Source organism: Prionailurus viverrinus, chromosome B2 (assembly GCF_022837055.1).
Source record: "Prionailurus viverrinus isolate Anna chromosome B2, UM_Priviv_1.0, whole genome shotgun sequence".
Lineage (NCBI taxonomy): Eukaryota > Metazoa > Chordata > Mammalia > Carnivora > Felidae > Prionailurus > Prionailurus viverrinus.
In genome coordinates this window covers 145,745,961-145,764,144 of record NC_062565.1, presented here as the reverse complement: position 1 = coordinate 145,764,144, position 18,184 = coordinate 145,745,961, and the positions used below count along the sequence as shown (strand labels likewise).

General features: G+C 42.3%; 1 protein-coding gene across 3 annotated transcripts in view; it reads left to right on the top strand.

The window, feature by feature from the left end:
* The window catches only part of PRKN (parkin RBR E3 ubiquitin protein ligase), a 1,353,288-nt gene that overhangs the window by 908,576 nt on the left and 426,528 nt on the right, over nucleotides 1-18,184 (top strand). For all 3 annotated transcript variants that reach the window (XM_047860009.1, XM_047860008.1, XM_047860010.1), the window contains exon 7: nucleotides 17,869-18,005. In XM_047860009.1, coding sequence (XP_047715965.1) covers nucleotides 17,869-18,005 — 137 coding nt within the window. The remainder of the gene's footprint in view (nucleotides 1-17,868; nucleotides 18,006-18,184) is intronic.

Genomic DNA, 18,184 nt, shown 5'->3' with positions numbered 1-18,184 from the left:
CTGAGCCTCTGTGCTGCTCAACCAATAACTGCTTTGTTGAAATCAAGCTCCCTACTTAAAGTATCCATTCCCCCATGACAGTTCCTGTGACTGTTTTCCTTCCGTTTTGAGTGTCTACGGATCACCCAGGAGCTATGCCACCTCTGAAGCATCACACGAATATTTCAACAAGCCCACCCCGACCCTGACCTGTGTTCCTGCACTACACCCACTCCTCTTTTGGGTTCAGGTTTCCTTCCTTTTAGTGAAGCAGAATGGGACAGAGCCCTCCTATTCAGGGTGGGTAACTGGCAGTCTGATTCGAGCCTTTGCAGCATTTAGTAAACACATCCATACGAAGCACCTGCTATGTGACAGGCATTGAGATACAACAGTGAACAGACAAGATCTCTGATCTAATAGATTTACATTCTAGTGAGAAGAGGCAGACAATAAACAAAATGTATAATAAATGATTAAACTGTACAGAAGGGCATGGGTCAGCTAGAGCTAAGGAATGAACCATCACAGAATCTCAAATGGCACATGACAATAAGTCATATTTCTTTAAAAAAAATGTTTTTAATGTTTATTTTGAGGGAGAGAGAAGGGAAGCACAAGTGTAGAAGGGGCAGAGAGCGAGAGCGAGAGCGAGAGCGAGAGAGAGAGAGAGAGAGAGAGAGAGAGAGAGAGAATCCCAAGCAGTGCAGAGCCCCATGTGAGTCTTGAACCATGAGATCATGACTTGAGCTGAAATCAAGAGTCGGATGCTTAACTGAGCCACCCAGGTGCCCAATAAGTGGTATTTCTCACCCAACCCTCTGAGCTTCACCTGGGTTTGGTGCTTATAACTGGGCTTAGTTCAGTCCATTGCTCTGGGAATGGGTGTTTCCAGTCGGCTTCGTGTGTCATCCTTCTTGAACCAGTAGCTACCCCAGGGAGATCCTCCTCACCTGGAAAGGCAGGAACACAAGAGGGCGAGCCTGAGCACACAGCACTTCACAAGTGTTTGGTTGCATCATATCCACTCTCATCCTCTTGGCCAAAGGAAGCCATGTGGCTTGGCCCGCTGTCAACGGATGGGAAGTATACTCAGCTTCTAGTGGGAGGAAGGGCAAAGTCACCTAGCAGAGGTGTGAGCTCAGGGAAGGATGAAGCATTGGGGAATAATAGTGCAAATCTACTGCAGAAGATAGAAAAAAATAAAAGGGAATAAGAGGCTTGGGAGTGCAAAGTGGGGGTCACATACTACTTTTATGTAGGGTGGTCTGGGTTTGACTTATTAGAAAAAGACATTTGGAGAAAGAGTGGCAGGAGATCAAGATGTGAGCCATGTGAATAGCTAGGGAAGAGCATTCATGCAAAAGCAGGAGCCCGTGCAAAGGTCCTGAGGCAGAAGAATGCCAGGCATGTTTGAGGAATAGCACAGAGCTCACTGGGCTGGACCACAGTGAGCAGAAGAGAAGGAGGTGAGGGCCCGAGAGGGGTGGTTTGGCAGCACTGGAGGACTGAGCAAGGCCATCGTAAGGAATAACATGGGGAGCCATTGCAGGGATTGAGCAGGGGAGGCAGATGGTCTAACTTTGCCTTTCAAAGCACTCCCCTGGTTTCTGTTTGGAGATAAGACTCTACCTCCAAAGAGCCTGCCACGCCATCTAGACTGGGTTAGGCAGGCCTGTTCCCTACCTCTCACCCACTTTGCAACTCTTATTCATGGATGCCATTTTCCCTCTGACTCTGCAAATTCAGTGTGAGAGAAGCCTCTGTGTTGTGCACCACTTAACCCTTAGAACCAACCATTTGCTTGCACACACGCAGATTTCCACAGAAATCAGGAAAAAGAGGATCCCTCCTCAACGTTCCATTGTCCTCCAGAAACTGGGTTGATCAAATCTGCACATGCCCGGTGCAAGCGGGACTTCCCTACTGTGCAGGGTCCTGGGAGCAGCTGAGGCTCCTTTCTGGTCCCCAATGGGGCAAGAGAGATGCCAAGTGCAGTGTGAGAGGGAAGTTCAAGATGGGCTGGTCTAAGATTAGATTATTTTAATACCTGAAAGTGACCAGAAGTCATGGAATCTGGCATGTGGCTGGGGGCCCACTGCTCAGCAAGTGGTCTTGACACAACACAGAAATACCAATTACCGGGAAAAAGCAAAACGATTTCATGTCCACAGCTCAGAAAGGGAAAACTTCATCAAACCAATTATACTGCAATGTCAGTGTGCATCAGGGTCCCTTCCACACCACCTCCTCTCCTATTTTCACACTGTCCACGGGTGAGCTCAACTGCTCCTGGGGCTGTAATTACTCATCTCTTGGCTGATGGGTCTCCAGAGCATTTTCCAGCTCCAAGCTTCCTCCCGAGTTTAAGGAGCCCATAGTGACCTGCCTTCTGTATGTGTTCACACGACATTGCAAAGGTGCCTCAAACTCAGCAAGTCTAGAACCAAAAGAAATCTTCTACCTGTATTTCCAGGCCTAATGCTCCTCTGGTGGTTTGTCCCCCACCGGCAAATGTTGCCCAAGTCCCGGCCAGCCTGAGGTGGAGGGATGCAGTGTTGAGGAATGGTAGCGGGGCCGGAGCAAGTCGGTCCTGGTGACTTCGTTGTCACTTACCAGCTCTGGGATCAAGAGGTCTCACAGCTTTCCTCCCCACCTCGTGCCCTCACCTGCCCCTCCCACGGCAGGGCATCTCACTGTCATTGTCGTGGCAGGGACGGGGAGGCGTCCACCCAGCTTTCAACAAGTACGTTTGAACTCCTCCCCAGACGACGCCCGGTGTTAGGTAGTGAGATCACAGAAGAGAAGACACAGAAGGGGCCTTGCCCTCCTAGGGTTTTATAGTTCAGTGGATTAAATAAATAATGCAGAGAAAGCACTTAGCAGGGAACCCAGCCCGTTAGAAGCATCCAGTAATGTTTAAAAAGAGAATCTAGACATAATGCTTGACTCTTCTCCCTGCCTCAGGTTGATGAACCCCTGAATCTTGTCAGTTTTGCTTCCCAAATATCTGATATCTCCAGTATCAATGCCACTTGTAGACCTTGTCCCCCAGAGGCTTGCTTACTTGGGAGCCCTCACACAGCCCACAGTGGGTTATCAGTGCACCTCTCGTTCCTTGTTCTGGGTCCCGCACTCTGCCTGGCACCTGGCACATTGTAAGAGATCGATAAATACTATTCCGACAAACAATGGCACCGTCGTTTACATTTTTATTAATGTACTGTTTGATTATTAGGTTCATTATCTTTTAATTTAGGCCCTAGGCAAAGGTTTTGAGTTAAATTTATTTGGAAACCTCTGGAAAGTCTCCATTTTTATATAAAGTAATCTGTTAAAGTAAAATTGTTAATTTTATAACAATGGTCCTGTGGATTTGGGGACACGGTCTTGAGGTTTCCTAAAAATGGAGAAACCTACACATGTTGGTAGGAGACTATAAATGGAGAAGAGCTCAGTAGGAGACATGTGAATGCTATGTTGTCCCAAACATACTGTCCACCCATCCATTTTCTCCAGCTCCACTGCTCGGTCCAAACCAGTATCTTCTGCCCCAGGAGGACTTCCCAACATCCACAGGGCTCCCTCCCTTTCTTGTCACACTACAATCCATGCGATGCGCAAAGTAAGAGTGATTTTCTGAAACATAAATGACATCCTGTTGCTTCCCTGCTTAAAACTTTGTACCGAAATCTTATTGCCTAAGAGTCAAATTCCTAACTCTTTAAAAAAAAAAATGTTTATTTAGGGGCACCTTGGTGGCTCAATCAGTTCAGCATCCGACTTCAGCTCAGGTCATGATCTTACAGTTCATGAGTTCGAGCCCTTCATCGGCCCCCGAGCTCTCAGCCTGCTTTGGATCCTCCTCTCTCAAGACTGAGGGAGGGGGGCCTGGGTGGCTGGTCAGTTAGGCGACTGACATCGGCTCAAGTCACTATCTCACGGTTCACGAGTTCGAGCCCCGCATCGGGCTCTGTGCTAACAGCTCAGAGCCTGGAGCCTGCTTCAGATTGTCTGTCTCTCTCTTTCTCTCTCTCTCTGTCTCTCCCTCTCCCTCCCTCCCCCTCTCGCCCTCTGCTCCTCCCCTGCTTGTGCTCTGTCTCTCTCAAAAAAAATAAACATTAAAAAACATGAAAAAGCGAGCAAGGGAGGGGCAGAGAGAGAGAGAGATGGAAAGAGAGAATTTTAAGCAGGCTCTGTGCTATCAGCACAGAGCCCCATGCAGGGCTCAGACACACCAACCGTGCAATCATGACCTCAGCTGAAACCAAGAGTCTGATGCTTAACCGGCTGAGCCGCCCAGGCGCCCCTGACCATTCAGACGAAGACTTCATTATTGCTCTTCCCATCCACCTGAACTTCATCTTGGTCCACTCCCCCTTGCTTCTTAGTGTATCTCTGTCACACTGACTTTCCTTTTAATTCCTCAAGCACGCCCAAGCGTTGCCATTGAAAGGGAGTTTTCCTCAGCTGTTCCTTCCCGCGGAGGCCTCTCGCATCAGATCTGTGCACAGCATGCCATTGGGGGATCAGTGTAAACGTGGCCGCCTCCAGCCTTCCCCGACCACCCAGTCAATAGCGCCCGCCAGGCACCATCACATGGTTCCATCCTACTGTCTTGCTGTCACTTTTCTCGAGCTCAGCAAAGTCCACTTCCTGTATCTCTTCTCTCATGTGGGAGTGGCCAGCATTGGACACTCTCTGGGCGAGACCAGGGCAACTTAATCAAAAGAAATGTCCTGAAGGAAGGGAGATGACATTTGCAACCTCGAGAAGTAGTGTCTGTGGCTTAGCTCAAAATCAGTAAGCTGTGCACCTGTCAACCTGCAAAAGTTGCTGATCTCTGGCTGTCTGACGCTTCAGTTTTGCCCTTTTTTGTGTCCCTCCTCATTCATGGTCCTTCGTTTAGCCAAACAGTCAGCTCCTGGACCGTTTAGCACAGAAGCACTTACCAAACACCACCAATAGGTCAGGCACTCAGAAAACCAGAAGACAGCCCTTGGGTTTACGGGGTCAAGAGCTGGAGCACGAAGCCTTTCCTGTAAAGGCTAGACAGTGGTTCAGGCTTCCTGGTCCATAGAGTCCCTGTCACAGCCACCCAGCTCTGCCTTTATAGATAAAAGCAGCCATAGCCAATATGTAAAAATGGCTGTGTTCTCATAAAACTTTATTTACAAAAACAGGATGTGGGCCAGATTTAGCCCTCAGCTGGAGTCTGCTGACTTCTGGTCTGGAGACAAAGTAGAAAATCAAATAAATAATTGATGATACACTGTAGCGAGAGGCTGGGGTGGGAAGGAGCACATGGGTTCACAGAACACAGCAGAGGGCACCTGACGGGGAGCTGAGCCCTGCCCGTCCCCTCCTGCTGGCACTAATTACCAGCTGACCTTATTGAAAACAGAGAAAGAAAAGAAAAAAAGAGCTTTAAAATTAAATTAGCTTTTAGTTGTCAAGAGCCATATATTGTGTTGCTTTGGGAGTTTTGTTTTGTTTTTTTGCCTTTAACACTGAGGTATGTCTTCTGATTTCCTTTCAATACACTGGCTCAGGGCCTTCCTCCCAACATGTCTTCCAGAAAGTAAAATCTCTAGAAATCCTCAGACTCTTAGCCTTGCAAGCATCACGTGCATTAGTTCAAAAAGTAACTTTAGGGGCGCCTGGGTGGCACAGTCGGTTAAGCGTCGACTTCATCCAGGTCACGATCTCGCGGTCCGTGAGTTCGAGCCCCGCATCAGGCTCTGGGCTGATGGCTCGGAGCCTGGAGCCTGCTTCTGATTCTGTGTCTCCCTCTCTCTCTGCCCCTCCCCTGTTCATGCTCTGTCTCTCTCTGTCCCAAAAATAAATTAAAAAAACGTTGAAAAAAAAAAGTAACTTTAAAGCCGGAATCCTAAATATAAGTTGCCTTGTGCACATAATTTCAAGTAAGGTTTGAGCCCCACGAACTTACAGAGAGGAAGAATGCTATGATCATACAAATTGGAGCCTGTAGAATCTTGGTATCTGAAAGGTCTTTAGAGATTGTCGGGTCTAGCCTGCCATTTCACGGATCTCTTTTCATGTAAGCTGCATTCTGAAGCCACCTCCTGCGACAGCCCTCTTAGCCTGGAACTTTCTGGAAACCTTCCCCCAGCCTCCAGTGTCTTGGGATGTGCAAAGCAGGCCATTGCCTCTTTGCATGAATTCCCTTAGCTTAGTTTTACATGAATTCGTATGGATTTGTTTTGTTACGTCATGTTGATTTTTAGTACTTTTAGGGAAATATTTTGGCAGGCTACACACTGCTTTTCTGGCTAGTTGTAAAACAAAAACCTCAATTAGGAAAATAACTTTATTGATTATGCGCCACACATTTCTTAAGTTACATTAATATTTAATGCACAGTCCATCTGACGATACCTCGGAAACGTCACTATACCTCCTCATTTTCAGACATTTTTTGTTGTAGAAGCGTTTTAAGACGTTTACAATCTTTTGAGCAGGTTCTTAATTTCAAACTACTCTCCTTCAGAGGACCCAATTCTTAACGTTTCTCTGATAAGAGGAATCAAAAACATGGCATTCTAGTGCATGAATTCATTCATTCATTTTAAGAATGAATGAAAGACCAATGAGAAGTCCTCTATGCAAGGTTTTTGTGAGCTGGCAACAAATATAATTTTTAAACCACTCTGTTTTATAATAATTTATGTTAAATAGCTCTGAACATTCATAGCCACTGGACTGATTCTTAGCATTAATATTTCCTGTCACGAGATTTGGAGACACAGTAGGACAATTTATTTCACAGTGGGGTTCTTATCTAAACAAGATCTGTCTTTATATGTGTCTCAATTTAGCAGAATTCGGTAGCATCTATCTCCTTCTAGCTGTTTCTCACAAAAGAAAAAAACAAAGACAGGATATGTGCATGAACTAGTATGTGTTCAGATGGCATCTGCAACAATTGAATAGTTATGTCCCACAACAGCTCTATGCAGATGATGCAACCCAGAAAGTATGTCATGCTAAATCGGGTTTCAGCTGTCTCTAGCTCTACAACACTGACAGTCTGAATAGAGTATGCTCGAAGATTAAAACTCAAAACTATGTGGACTTTTACAAATGTAGCACTCAGCACTTGGCCATTTATAAACATAATTTTAAGAATTGAAATTAATTCTGTTAGTTGGGGGACAAGAAGGTAATGTGATAATTTTTCATGAGATGCGTTTTCCTCCCATGAGCCACATACCCCTTAGGATTTTAAATTTTATTTCATTACATGCAATGGTTATTTCATTATGATTTACCCATTCTTTGCAATTATTTATCAGCATCTGTTTGGTAATACAAAGGCCTTAGAAAGAAAACTTGGGATTGCTGCTGATAAAACCAAATCATTGTAATGGATTACTATAAAAAGGGGTTGACCTCTTTCCTTCTAAAACTTTAACTTACTTTTAAAAAAGAAAGAAGTTTATTTGTTAATTCTAATACATACTGTTATAATGTTTATAATCTAGCGCTTCTAGAAGGTAATGGTTTATGTTTAGATTCAACCTGTCAACAGTAATTATATTTAGAAATACGACATATAAGCTATACTAAGGTCAAGTAATTACTTTTGAAGATTGAAACCATCTGGAGGAAATTAATAACTCATTAATTCCCTCTTGTAACCATGGATTCATATACTTTATTTTGTTTATTGTTAGTGGTTCAAAATGTTATAAATAATAGAACCTAATTCAGCTGCACTTATTATATAAACTTAAAACATGGACTTCTACATGTGGCTCGTGGAAACAGTATCATTATGCTTTAGTTTGATTTTTGATTTCTCGAGGAATTCAGAACCTTGATAAACACTGAGGAGATAATATGAAGATCTAAGACACAGTTCCCTAACCTTTTCTAACTTTATGCCATTTTAAGTGTTTTTACATGGTTTCCTCACTCCCCTCTAGTTTCTTGGTCAGGCTAATTCATTCTTGCCTTTTGGGTCTTAGTTTAATTATTTATTTATTTATTTTCATTCAGGAAACATTCTCTGCCTGGCCAACATTGGATTAACTTTTTCCCGCTGCGCCCCAGACTTAGTTATGTCACCATTAGACAGAATTCCACAAGGACAAGAACTGTGTATCCCATCCCAACATCAAGCCAAGGAACCAGCACATAGTAGCCTCCCGATTACTATGTATGGGTGTTTTTAAATTTTTTTTCACGTTTATTTATTTTAAGAGACGAAGAGAGAGCACAAGCAGGGAAGAGATGGATAGAGAGGAGAAAGACAATCCCAAGCAGGCTCCACGCTGCCAATGCAGAGCCTGAGCAGGGCTCTATCTCACCAACTACAAGATCATGACCTGAGCTGAAATGAAGAACCAGTCACTTAACCGACTGAGCCACCCAGGCGCCCCTCAGTGACTAGGTGTTGAATTGACCAGGAAACATCTGACATAAGCTGATCAATCAGGCACAGAACAATATAATGATATGTACTAAAACGCTAAGTAGAATATAAAAATACTGCTTTGTAAACATAAGCATTATGGGGAATTGTAAAGTGAGTGGGAGAATCGGTGTTAGCTGGAGTTTTATTGAAGCAGCCTCCTGAAAGAGGAAAATGAAGGTAAATTGGAAGACTCTGAACACAGAGAGACAAGAGCATAAGGGAAAAGGAGGTTTGGTTCTGACACTGTAAAGAGAGGACCTGAGAAGGATTTGGGAATGGCAATTAGAGAGACATACAGTGGGGGGCAAGGAGCCTTATGGAGGGCTCCGAAAAACAGAAGGAAAACTTGAGGTCTTGATACACTGGCATTAGATAACTAGTTTATGGTTTTGGCCACGACGTGCCATGATGAAAGCCACTTTAGAATAACATCACCGAGGTGTGCTGATTAAAAAGGGTGGGGGGGGGGGGCAAATGTGGGAGGAAGGAATGGTGTGGGTGCTGATTTAAGTTAACTCCAGACTGAGGCTAATGAGTTTGGAGAATTCATGCTATACCAACACTTGAAGACCTAATCCATTTGCTCTAGAAAGCACTACACTTTTGCTACTCTGCATATCTTTACTCGGCTATTTTTATACCTCCTATTTTGTAGACTCTCAGAATTAGTAAGTATATGTAGAAAATAAATAGTTCTGAAACAGAGAAGGTAGCTGCTACCTGAAATTTTCTTTTTCTCTATATGACAATAAATAGAACAGGTTAACATCTCAATGGAGATACAGTTGACTTGATAGGGAGCTGTTGTTTGTTTTAAGGCCTAAGTACCCACAGCAAAATGCCTTGCACAAAGTAGTTTTCAACACATGTGAGGTCAGGGCTTAGTCCCACTGCAGAAAATGTGTCTGTGGAATCATAAAGTATTATATCCTCAGGACACATGAGAATTAAGAATATTCTGGTGAGCATTATAAGCACAGGATATACAAAACCAGGTTGTTTTCCAGCAATAAAACTGTGCACTAATGATGAGAGAGTTTGCCCAGTATTGATCAGTGGGATCAAACCTTGGAACAAATGTTAATGTTAGGGTTCTCTTAAATTTAGTAGCATTTGATGTCACAGATGGGACATAGAATTACTGAATGAAGATTAAAGAGGACAAGGGAATTTTGTCGATAGAGAAAGGGGCAGAGTATATATTTTCTTAATCATTTTATTTTTAATGTATTTACTGTACTTTATATCATATTTTATTTAAAGCCTTTATAAACAAGGGAAGCTGTTTAGTTTCTTCGGTATCTTCTCTCTATATAGACTGAATGCACGCATGGAGGCATGAGTTGCCTTGAGACCCCTTCCACTGACTGCAAAGACGGGGTTAGGTGGTCTCTAACTCATCCCTCTGGTAGCTTTTACGACACCAGGAGATAATTACTTGTTTGTCTTCAACCCTACGGGCCTGTGGCCTTCTGAGGCGAAGGGCCATGTCTTGCCCACTTTTACGTGACATCCATAGGTCGGTGCCTGGCACTTGGTAGTTAGTCCAGAGAATTACAAGGATGGATTGATGACAGTGATTCAAAAACGTCAACTTCAATAAAGAGTCTTTGCCTTGGCAGTGTTGTTTATGCTGAAATATTGGGCCTTGTACAAGCAAGCTCACGGAGCCAAAGTCACCCCTTTTTGTGCGGCAAAGTGGACAGGATAAAGCAATGAGGACGTGAGCAGAGGGAGCAAGAAGAAATTCAAAGTGGTGGTAAATGACCTTGGATCTGTCAGGGCCTCAATAGGATTCTGAGTCCAAGCAGACTAATGGATAAACAAACTCACTTCAGGATTTTAAACTTGGCTGCTGGATGGAATTTCGAAGGTCATTCAACTGTTGAAGCTCATTTTAATTTCTAAAAGTTGAGTCTATCAATTAGCATCTTGGATCAGGGGTCTCTCCAGTGACTGGGATTGCTCACTTGGCTAACTCAAATAATGAACCCGTATCACATATGTGGGTTAAACTGTTATCGAGGGCAGGCGCCATGTTGGATACTCCCGTCAGAAGCTCATTTGGGCAATTAGTAGGTGATATAGATTAACCGAAAATGCATTTGGTTTCTGAGACTGTAGGCATTTATCTATTGTTTATAAGCTATCTCTAACTAAAAGAGATTTAAAATGACAGTTGTTAGGAAGATAGATTCGGGTTCCTTAATGGCATAGCTTTCCTCCTCTAATTATTTTTATCTAATCTAATCTTTTATTAAACTCCCAGGAGTCGTAGTTGTTCATGTACTGAGGATTTGTAGAGAGCTTTGAAAGATTGCTAGCTGGGGCATAACATCTATGTTACTGTCGCAAACGAAATATTGTAAAAACAACATATGTGTTTCCAAGGGTCAAGTGTAAGCTAAATTCAAGGACTAACTTTCTCCCTCCAGTGAACAAAATTTATTTTTATCTCCTCAATGATTTGCACTTAATATGTTTATCCTAACTTTCATTGCTTCTCATTGCATTTCAGATGATTCTACTATCCCTATATATATATACATATATATATATATACATATATATATGTATATATATATATAATTTTGCTTTTCATTAAGGTGAATGGAGAAACTAGCTATACTAGAGAACTCAGCATTCTCCTCCTATGCTCTGTTCTTCTGCAACTCCAGTCTCTTCTGTTGACCTGGAAGATTTTTTTCTATCTCCATGCCCTGGAAACTTGATCTTCATTCCAATGCCACTACTCGCATGAATTCTTTTCTAATTTTCTATCTAAATGTGATCTCTTTCCCCCTCCGAACCCGTATTAGTTATATATTGCTGCATAAAAAATAATTACCCCAAAACGTAGTGGCTTAAAACAACAACGGATGTTATCTCGCACAGTTTCGGCGGGTCAGGAACTTGGGAACAGCTTAGCTGGATGGTTCTCGCTCAGGGTTAGCTCATGAAATTGTGGTCAAGCCGTCAGCCAGGGCTACAGTAGGCTGAGGGCATGTCTTGTGCTGGAGGGTCTCCATAGGAGTGCTTGAGCGTCCCCACAACACGGCCATCACTCTCCTCAGAGCTACTGACCCAGGAAGCAGCACAGGCGGTAGCTGCACGGTCTTCTCTGATCTAGTCCTAGAAATGGCTCCTTGTCATTTCTGCACTTCCCATGTAGATGACTCAGGTCGTCCCACTGATTTGTAAAAGGGACACAAGGGCATGAATCCCAGGGGGTGGAGATCACTAAGGGGACACCCTGAAGGCTGCTTACCACAGAGCCTGCTAATATTTCCTACGTCTCTAATGTAACTTAGTGTCCTGCCCTGTGTTACGCTTATGTGTATCCCTTTCCTACCCACTTTATTAGATTTTTATTTCCTTTCAAGCTTAGACTTCCTTATCTTTACGTATCTTAAAATTTCTGGGATGTCACATTCAATATATGTCACATTCAGCTGAGAAGTTGGAACCGCAGCCTCTTAATGGGTATAAATGAAGATATACCTGTGGCAAAGAAGTAGACAGGGTCAGAGAAATAGATTTTGGCAGAGAGAGTGTGTGTGTGAGGGAGGGCAAATGAGAGAGAGAGAGAGAGAGAGAGAGAGCACTCACACAAATGAGGTGGAGAACAGATTAAACTGCACATTTGACCAGATAAATATGAAAACATTGATGCTATTTTGTAGATACAAGAGAGCTAATTTTATGAGAGTTTAAACGTTTGGACTACTTATTGTGTAACCGTGTTCTATTTGTGTGATGTACGTGAGTGGTCTGCCGTATTTTTTTACTAAGATTACTTCAGTTATGCCTAATACTCTGTGAGCAAAGGCTCTTTGGATCACTGCTTTCACCAAAGCAGGAAAGTCGTTGCTTACAAGAAACTCTTCAGAACCACGCCTGCAGCCTGCACCAGTGTCTCGCTGTGCTGACTGCTTTGGACCTTAGTCCTCACCTCTGCTCGAAGTGGACCCAGCTGCTCCTGCCCCACCGGTGGCTCCTGTACCTGTGCCTCTGCGGCCTCCTGCACCTGCACAGGCTTCTGCACCTGTGCGGGCTCCTACACCCGCATGGCCTTCTGCACCTGCGCGGCCTCCTGCACCTGCACGGGCTTCTGCACCTGCATGGGCTCCTGCACCTGCACGGACGGGCTCCTGCACCTGAGCTTGCTCTTGCACGTGCACCGGCTCCTGCAAATGCACCTCCTGCAAAAAGAACGGCCACTCCCGCCACCCATGGGCGGTGCTAAGTGTGTCTGCAAGGAGCCATCGGACAAGGGCAGCTGCTGTGCCTGATGCCAGGGAAGAGCCTGACCCAGACGTAACTAGAGCAACATGGACAAAGCTGCAGTTTCGAAACACTGTTTCATATTATCCTGTTTGCCACATTCCCCTTTCTATAAAACACAGGCATTATAATAAAAACTGTTGGCTTTAAGAGAAAATAATAACTCTTCAGTAATGTCAAGTACAGCATTTATAATCCCTTTTACGTGGGATTGAGAACTTTATCTAACCTTTGATTAACTGCTCTGTAGCCTGGTCCACGGGGGTAAAATCATCTTTTAGATTGATCAATTAACATTTATATATAACTTGAGCAAAGGGCACAGAGGAATGTTGGGAGGAACAAAGACCCAAGAGGAGATAAGTCTTGGCAGGTTCTCCTCAGAAAAATCACTCCTGTCCATCTTCTTCTTTCCATTCCTAGAACCGCCCGCACACCACAGTCTGCTTCCTTAGTAACTCATGCCTGTGTTATTAAAATGACCTCCAAATAGTTCTCACGACTTCCAGCTTGTTCTCCTCCACACGTTCCCTCAGAATTAAACATATGAAAACATCTCTCCCTTCCGAGACTCACAAGCCTCAGTGAATCCCATGAGCAAGAGACCGCACAGTAGGCCAGTCTCCTGAAGTCCTCCTACCCCTGTCCCCAACCCTTCTCATCTCTTTTCTCTTGTCCTGATACATCCCCTCAGTCAGCCCAGCTGATAACTTTTCTGTTCCAAGAATTCTTTCCCACGTCTGTTTCCTGCCCTGCCCAGAAACCACATTTCTCTCCAGGGACCCAGTGCTGATCCCCCATTCTCTTAAATTCAGCTCAGGTTTCCTAACCCTGACGCATACTTCTCTGCTGTCCTAACTTCTGTGGCACCAGAGTTTGATGACCACACATGCATCCTTTTAATACCTGTTCCACATGCGTGTCATGTCCCCAGACTGTGGCCTGTGACTGAGTTGTGTTTTTCCCAACGCTTCCATCAGTCATGAGATGTTTTTTCACCCACTCACTGCTGTATTCCGTGTGTGTTTATTAAGTGCCTACTTCAGCCAAAGTAGATGCTCAGTAAGTAACTGAGTAAAAAATATAAGGATGGGAGCAGAGAGATTATGAAATAAAAAACATTTTGTTCAGTAAGCCACAGGTACGATCAGTAACTATTGATTATATAATGTCATGTGCTTATTGCTGTATTTGGTGAGACATGGGTCATGAAGGTGGTAATCAAGTTCAGCCCCCATTGTTTCAGGATTTTTCATTTAGTGCTGACAGCTAAAGTAGCAACTTATGAAACACTCAGTCTGAATAAAAGTGAAGACAGTGTAGGAAGCACATTAGGATAGACCCTGTGGATTAAAAGTTAAAGAAAAAGAGAAAAATCAGTGAAGAATTAAGCTCCAGGAAAAGTTCCTTAGAGGTCTTATCTTGAACTGGACCTTGAAGTTTGGAATTTTGATTTGAATATAAAGGCTACTATTATACTAGAAGAATGAGTGACAAAGAGCACGAGCCCAGGAGTAAAAGACCTGGAAGAAAGCTGGAGGCAGAGAGAGGAACAGGATGTGTGATAGAGTGGGGGCAGATTATTAATAGGAGGAGGACATGGAAAAACGTTTGAGAAGTTCCTAGCAAGTACCTAACCCAAAGGGGGTGGTCATAAATACTAGTGTTTTTTTTTCCCACTGTTCTCTTTTGCCTCATACTTAGGAAGTTAATTATGTAGTCCCTCCAGCCATGAAATGATCCTCACTTCTTTTCTTAGATGACTCAGATGATTAATCCAATAATGTTTCTATGGGTGGCATGCTTATTCCTCACCTAACTTTTTCATAAATACTAGAAATTTCTTTTTTTATAACTAGAAATATTATTGATAAGGGATGGACAATCTTACCTCAAAACTGTATCAAGAACTCCAACTGACTGATAATTCTGCATGAATATGGGCATATACTATCTACATCTATATCTATAACATTATTCATCAACATATGTATTTTTTCTACATGTTTATTCTATATTTCTCTCTATATATATTATATAGATATATATTAGAGATATATATATTATATAGACATTATATAGATATATAGAATATATATAAATATATTCTATATTTCTCTCTCTCTCTCTCTCTCTCTCTCTCTATATATATATATATATATATATATATATATATATATATTCACTCCATATGGATAGTGACAGAATGCCTGAGGGACTTCTCTATACTTGTCACTCCCTGAAACTCTTGTAAGTTTATTTCTTTTTTTTTTTCTTTTTTCCAAAATGGACATGTAAAACCACACATGTAGGTTCTGGTGTCACTTATATATACACCCTGTACCTGGGAAGGGATTCTCCTTAATGAACTTTAGTGATCTGTCCTCACTTCCAAAGCTGAACACATTTTTATATCTTGTTTCTTTTACTTCTCACTGTTTGGTAAACTACTGCTACCTGCATTCATTTCTCATACTTTTTATTCAAGGTAAACATTCTCTAAAGCCCTTTTTGATGACTCTATTATATTTTTTGTAATAATAAAGGTTATTGACATTACCTGCTTCAACAGGTAAATCCTAAGGTCTCTCAGGTCCCGGTCACCATGTACTTCTCAGTGCTGCCTTAACTGCTGCCTTGTCCATTTGCCGCTACAATTCCAGAGGGCAGTGCCATGAAATGTGCCAGTGCATCCCCCAGATACCCTATGAACTCTTCCCCAGCTCTTTGCATCCTGATGGTTCTGATCAATTAGTCCTGTCGGTTTGGTCTGTTCGGCTCCCCGCCTATATCTCAATTCAAGAAGGCAGAAGTGAACCGGTACGGCTGTAATTTTTAGTAAGATTCCTCCTATGTCCCCAAGACAATGTGTTTCACTCTGTGGGGCCTAGAGCCTATGTTTCCACAGGGCCTGTGATTGTCCTTGTACTGCTGTATCTGTGTGTGTGTGTGTGTGTGTGTGTGTGTGTGTGTGTGTGTGTGTGTAGTTGCAGTAGTAGGGGGAGGGGCAAGATGCACTACTGTGTCTGTTGAGTGTGCCCTCCGTGCCCCAAACATTGGGCCTCTAAAACCTTTCCTAATATGGTGGGCTCTTGAATCTGCACAGGGTTTACCTCACAGCATGGCCTCTCATGTATTCACCATTCCTTTCCAATCTATTCCAAATGGTAGGATGCCATCAGTAAAGTAGAACAGCTGATGTTCTGTGGACTGTCCACACGGTCTAAGTAGTTTGGGGCCATATTTTAACTGAAGGGCAAATCCATAAATATGTTGTCCACACATGGAACAAAATTCTCTCCATTTTTCCTTAATAGGGATGGAAAAGAACTCACTTCCTGGACCAGTGGCTACCACGTACCTTAACGTTGCTCTGGGACACTATGCCAACAGTTCATGTTCCTACTGCTTTGGCTTTATAAGTTTTCCTTTTATTTCTTCTACCGGGTAATTGCTAAGCTTTCTTTTTTAACCTTGTTATATAGAGGAACATTTTTATGAATGTTCTAATATTTTCTCCAGTGCTTCCATGTGTTGAGAGCAGATTGAGCGTCTCTAAAGGCTTAGTCGACCATGTTGCTAAGACCAGAATGGAGAATATTTTTCATAGAACTTAGCCATGAGGAGAACATAGAACACAGCAGTTCTATAGGGTCACACAGAGGGAATATGGTGTGTGTGCCCTTGTGCACGTGTGTATGTCTGACTCGTGATAGAAATGAGAAGGTATTATATTTTATCATCTTCCAGCAGAATGTTATTAGAAGGGAAGAGGTTGAAAGTTCAGAACACAGTCAATGCCTAATTGAAAAAGGCTCTGGAAATGGAAATGATAGCCCCAAAAGGACTGCAGTAGTTCAGAGATGAGAAATAGAAGCACATAAAAGCATTTAGGGACGTCCTTGCCCAGCTTATGATGACCATTGCCCTGTTGATCCATGATATTAAAATACCAAGTTATTTTTTTTTGTTTTCTATTAGATATTGCTTTGAAATAAGTGGGAAAGCAGAATTTTGAAAACCTTTTAATTGTTAAGAAAATCACATGTTACTAATATTAATGTTTAATATCAATTTTTCTGGGGAAAGGGCTTTTGAAGAGCTCTGAGGTCTTTTAAGAATTGTGTATGAAATAAAAAAAACTATTTTGTATTTTGTTGTCATTACACAGAGAATAGGGTTATCTAGATAAACTCCAGTGTTGGTTTTTTTTTTGTGTTTTTTTTACTATTAAAATGGCCTTGGGGCTGATGTGAAATTAATTCAATTTGTCTCTCTCTCTCTCTCTCTCTCTCTCTCTCTCTCTCTTTTTCTTTTGGTTATAACATAATGTGGTTCATTTTGTTAGCAAAAATACATGCTTATTTGGGGCATTTTTCCCCTATAAAGCATTTTAAGGGAATCCAGAGATTTTAGAACTCATATATCAATTTATTAGTAACCTCCTAACCTTGATTTAATAAATTGGCTGTTTGTGTGGAGTAGGGATGGCACGATAGACTAAATCTTTTAGAAAAGAATCTGTGCTAGATAATTTTTATTTTGAAATTCTACTTTTCTCCTTGCCAATGAAATATGAGTGATTGTTTAACATACCTACTTTGGCACCATGGTAATTTTTCTTTTGGCTTTTGGGAAGTTCAGATTTTATATATCATTAACATACAATTCAAGGAACGTTTATTTAAACCTTACCGTGCCTGGTACTATGAGAATATCAATTTAAATTAAGCACAGTATCTACTTTCAAGGAGATCACAGTCGGTAGAGAAGCATATCAATAGTATGATGTAATTTTGTATCAATAAAAAAATGTATAAATGGGGTGATTCATGGGTGAATTGGGAATTATGAGGCTTCTAGAAGATGATCTAGAAAGAGGTTATATCTGAGCTCAGATTTAAACAGCAGTTTGGTAAATATGTTAATATAAAAATATAAATTTAGGAAAATCAATGTTATGTATAGTTAATGAAATGTTTCCAATTTTTAAGGCGCAACTTTGACACATATGTGCTCAATGGTGAGCAGTGCAGGTGTCTACACAGAGCATTTTCTAAGCAAGCTGATAGGGTTACAAAGTGTCCCAAAGCACATGTTGCCTTTCGACTCTTAGAAGTACTAGAGGAAATGTTTTCCTTTTCTTTTTTTATTTTTCTGTGCAGGAGCCCTGTCCTGGTTTTCCAGTGCAACCATCGCCACGTGATTTGCTTAGACTGTTTCTACTTATACTGTGTGACAAGACTTAACGACAGGCAGTTTATCCATGACCCTCAGCTGGGCTACTCTCTGCCGTGTGTGGGTAAGTCTAGTACTTTTTTCTTCTCCATTTTTAATGCTAATTAATAACGGAAGAACTATTGATGCAAGACTATCTTAGGGATACTCAATCCCCCGCCGAGGGGTTGAAAATTCAAATATCTATTTGATCCCTGCTGAGCAAGAAACAGTGTTTGCATCACAAAAATATAAAATACGAAG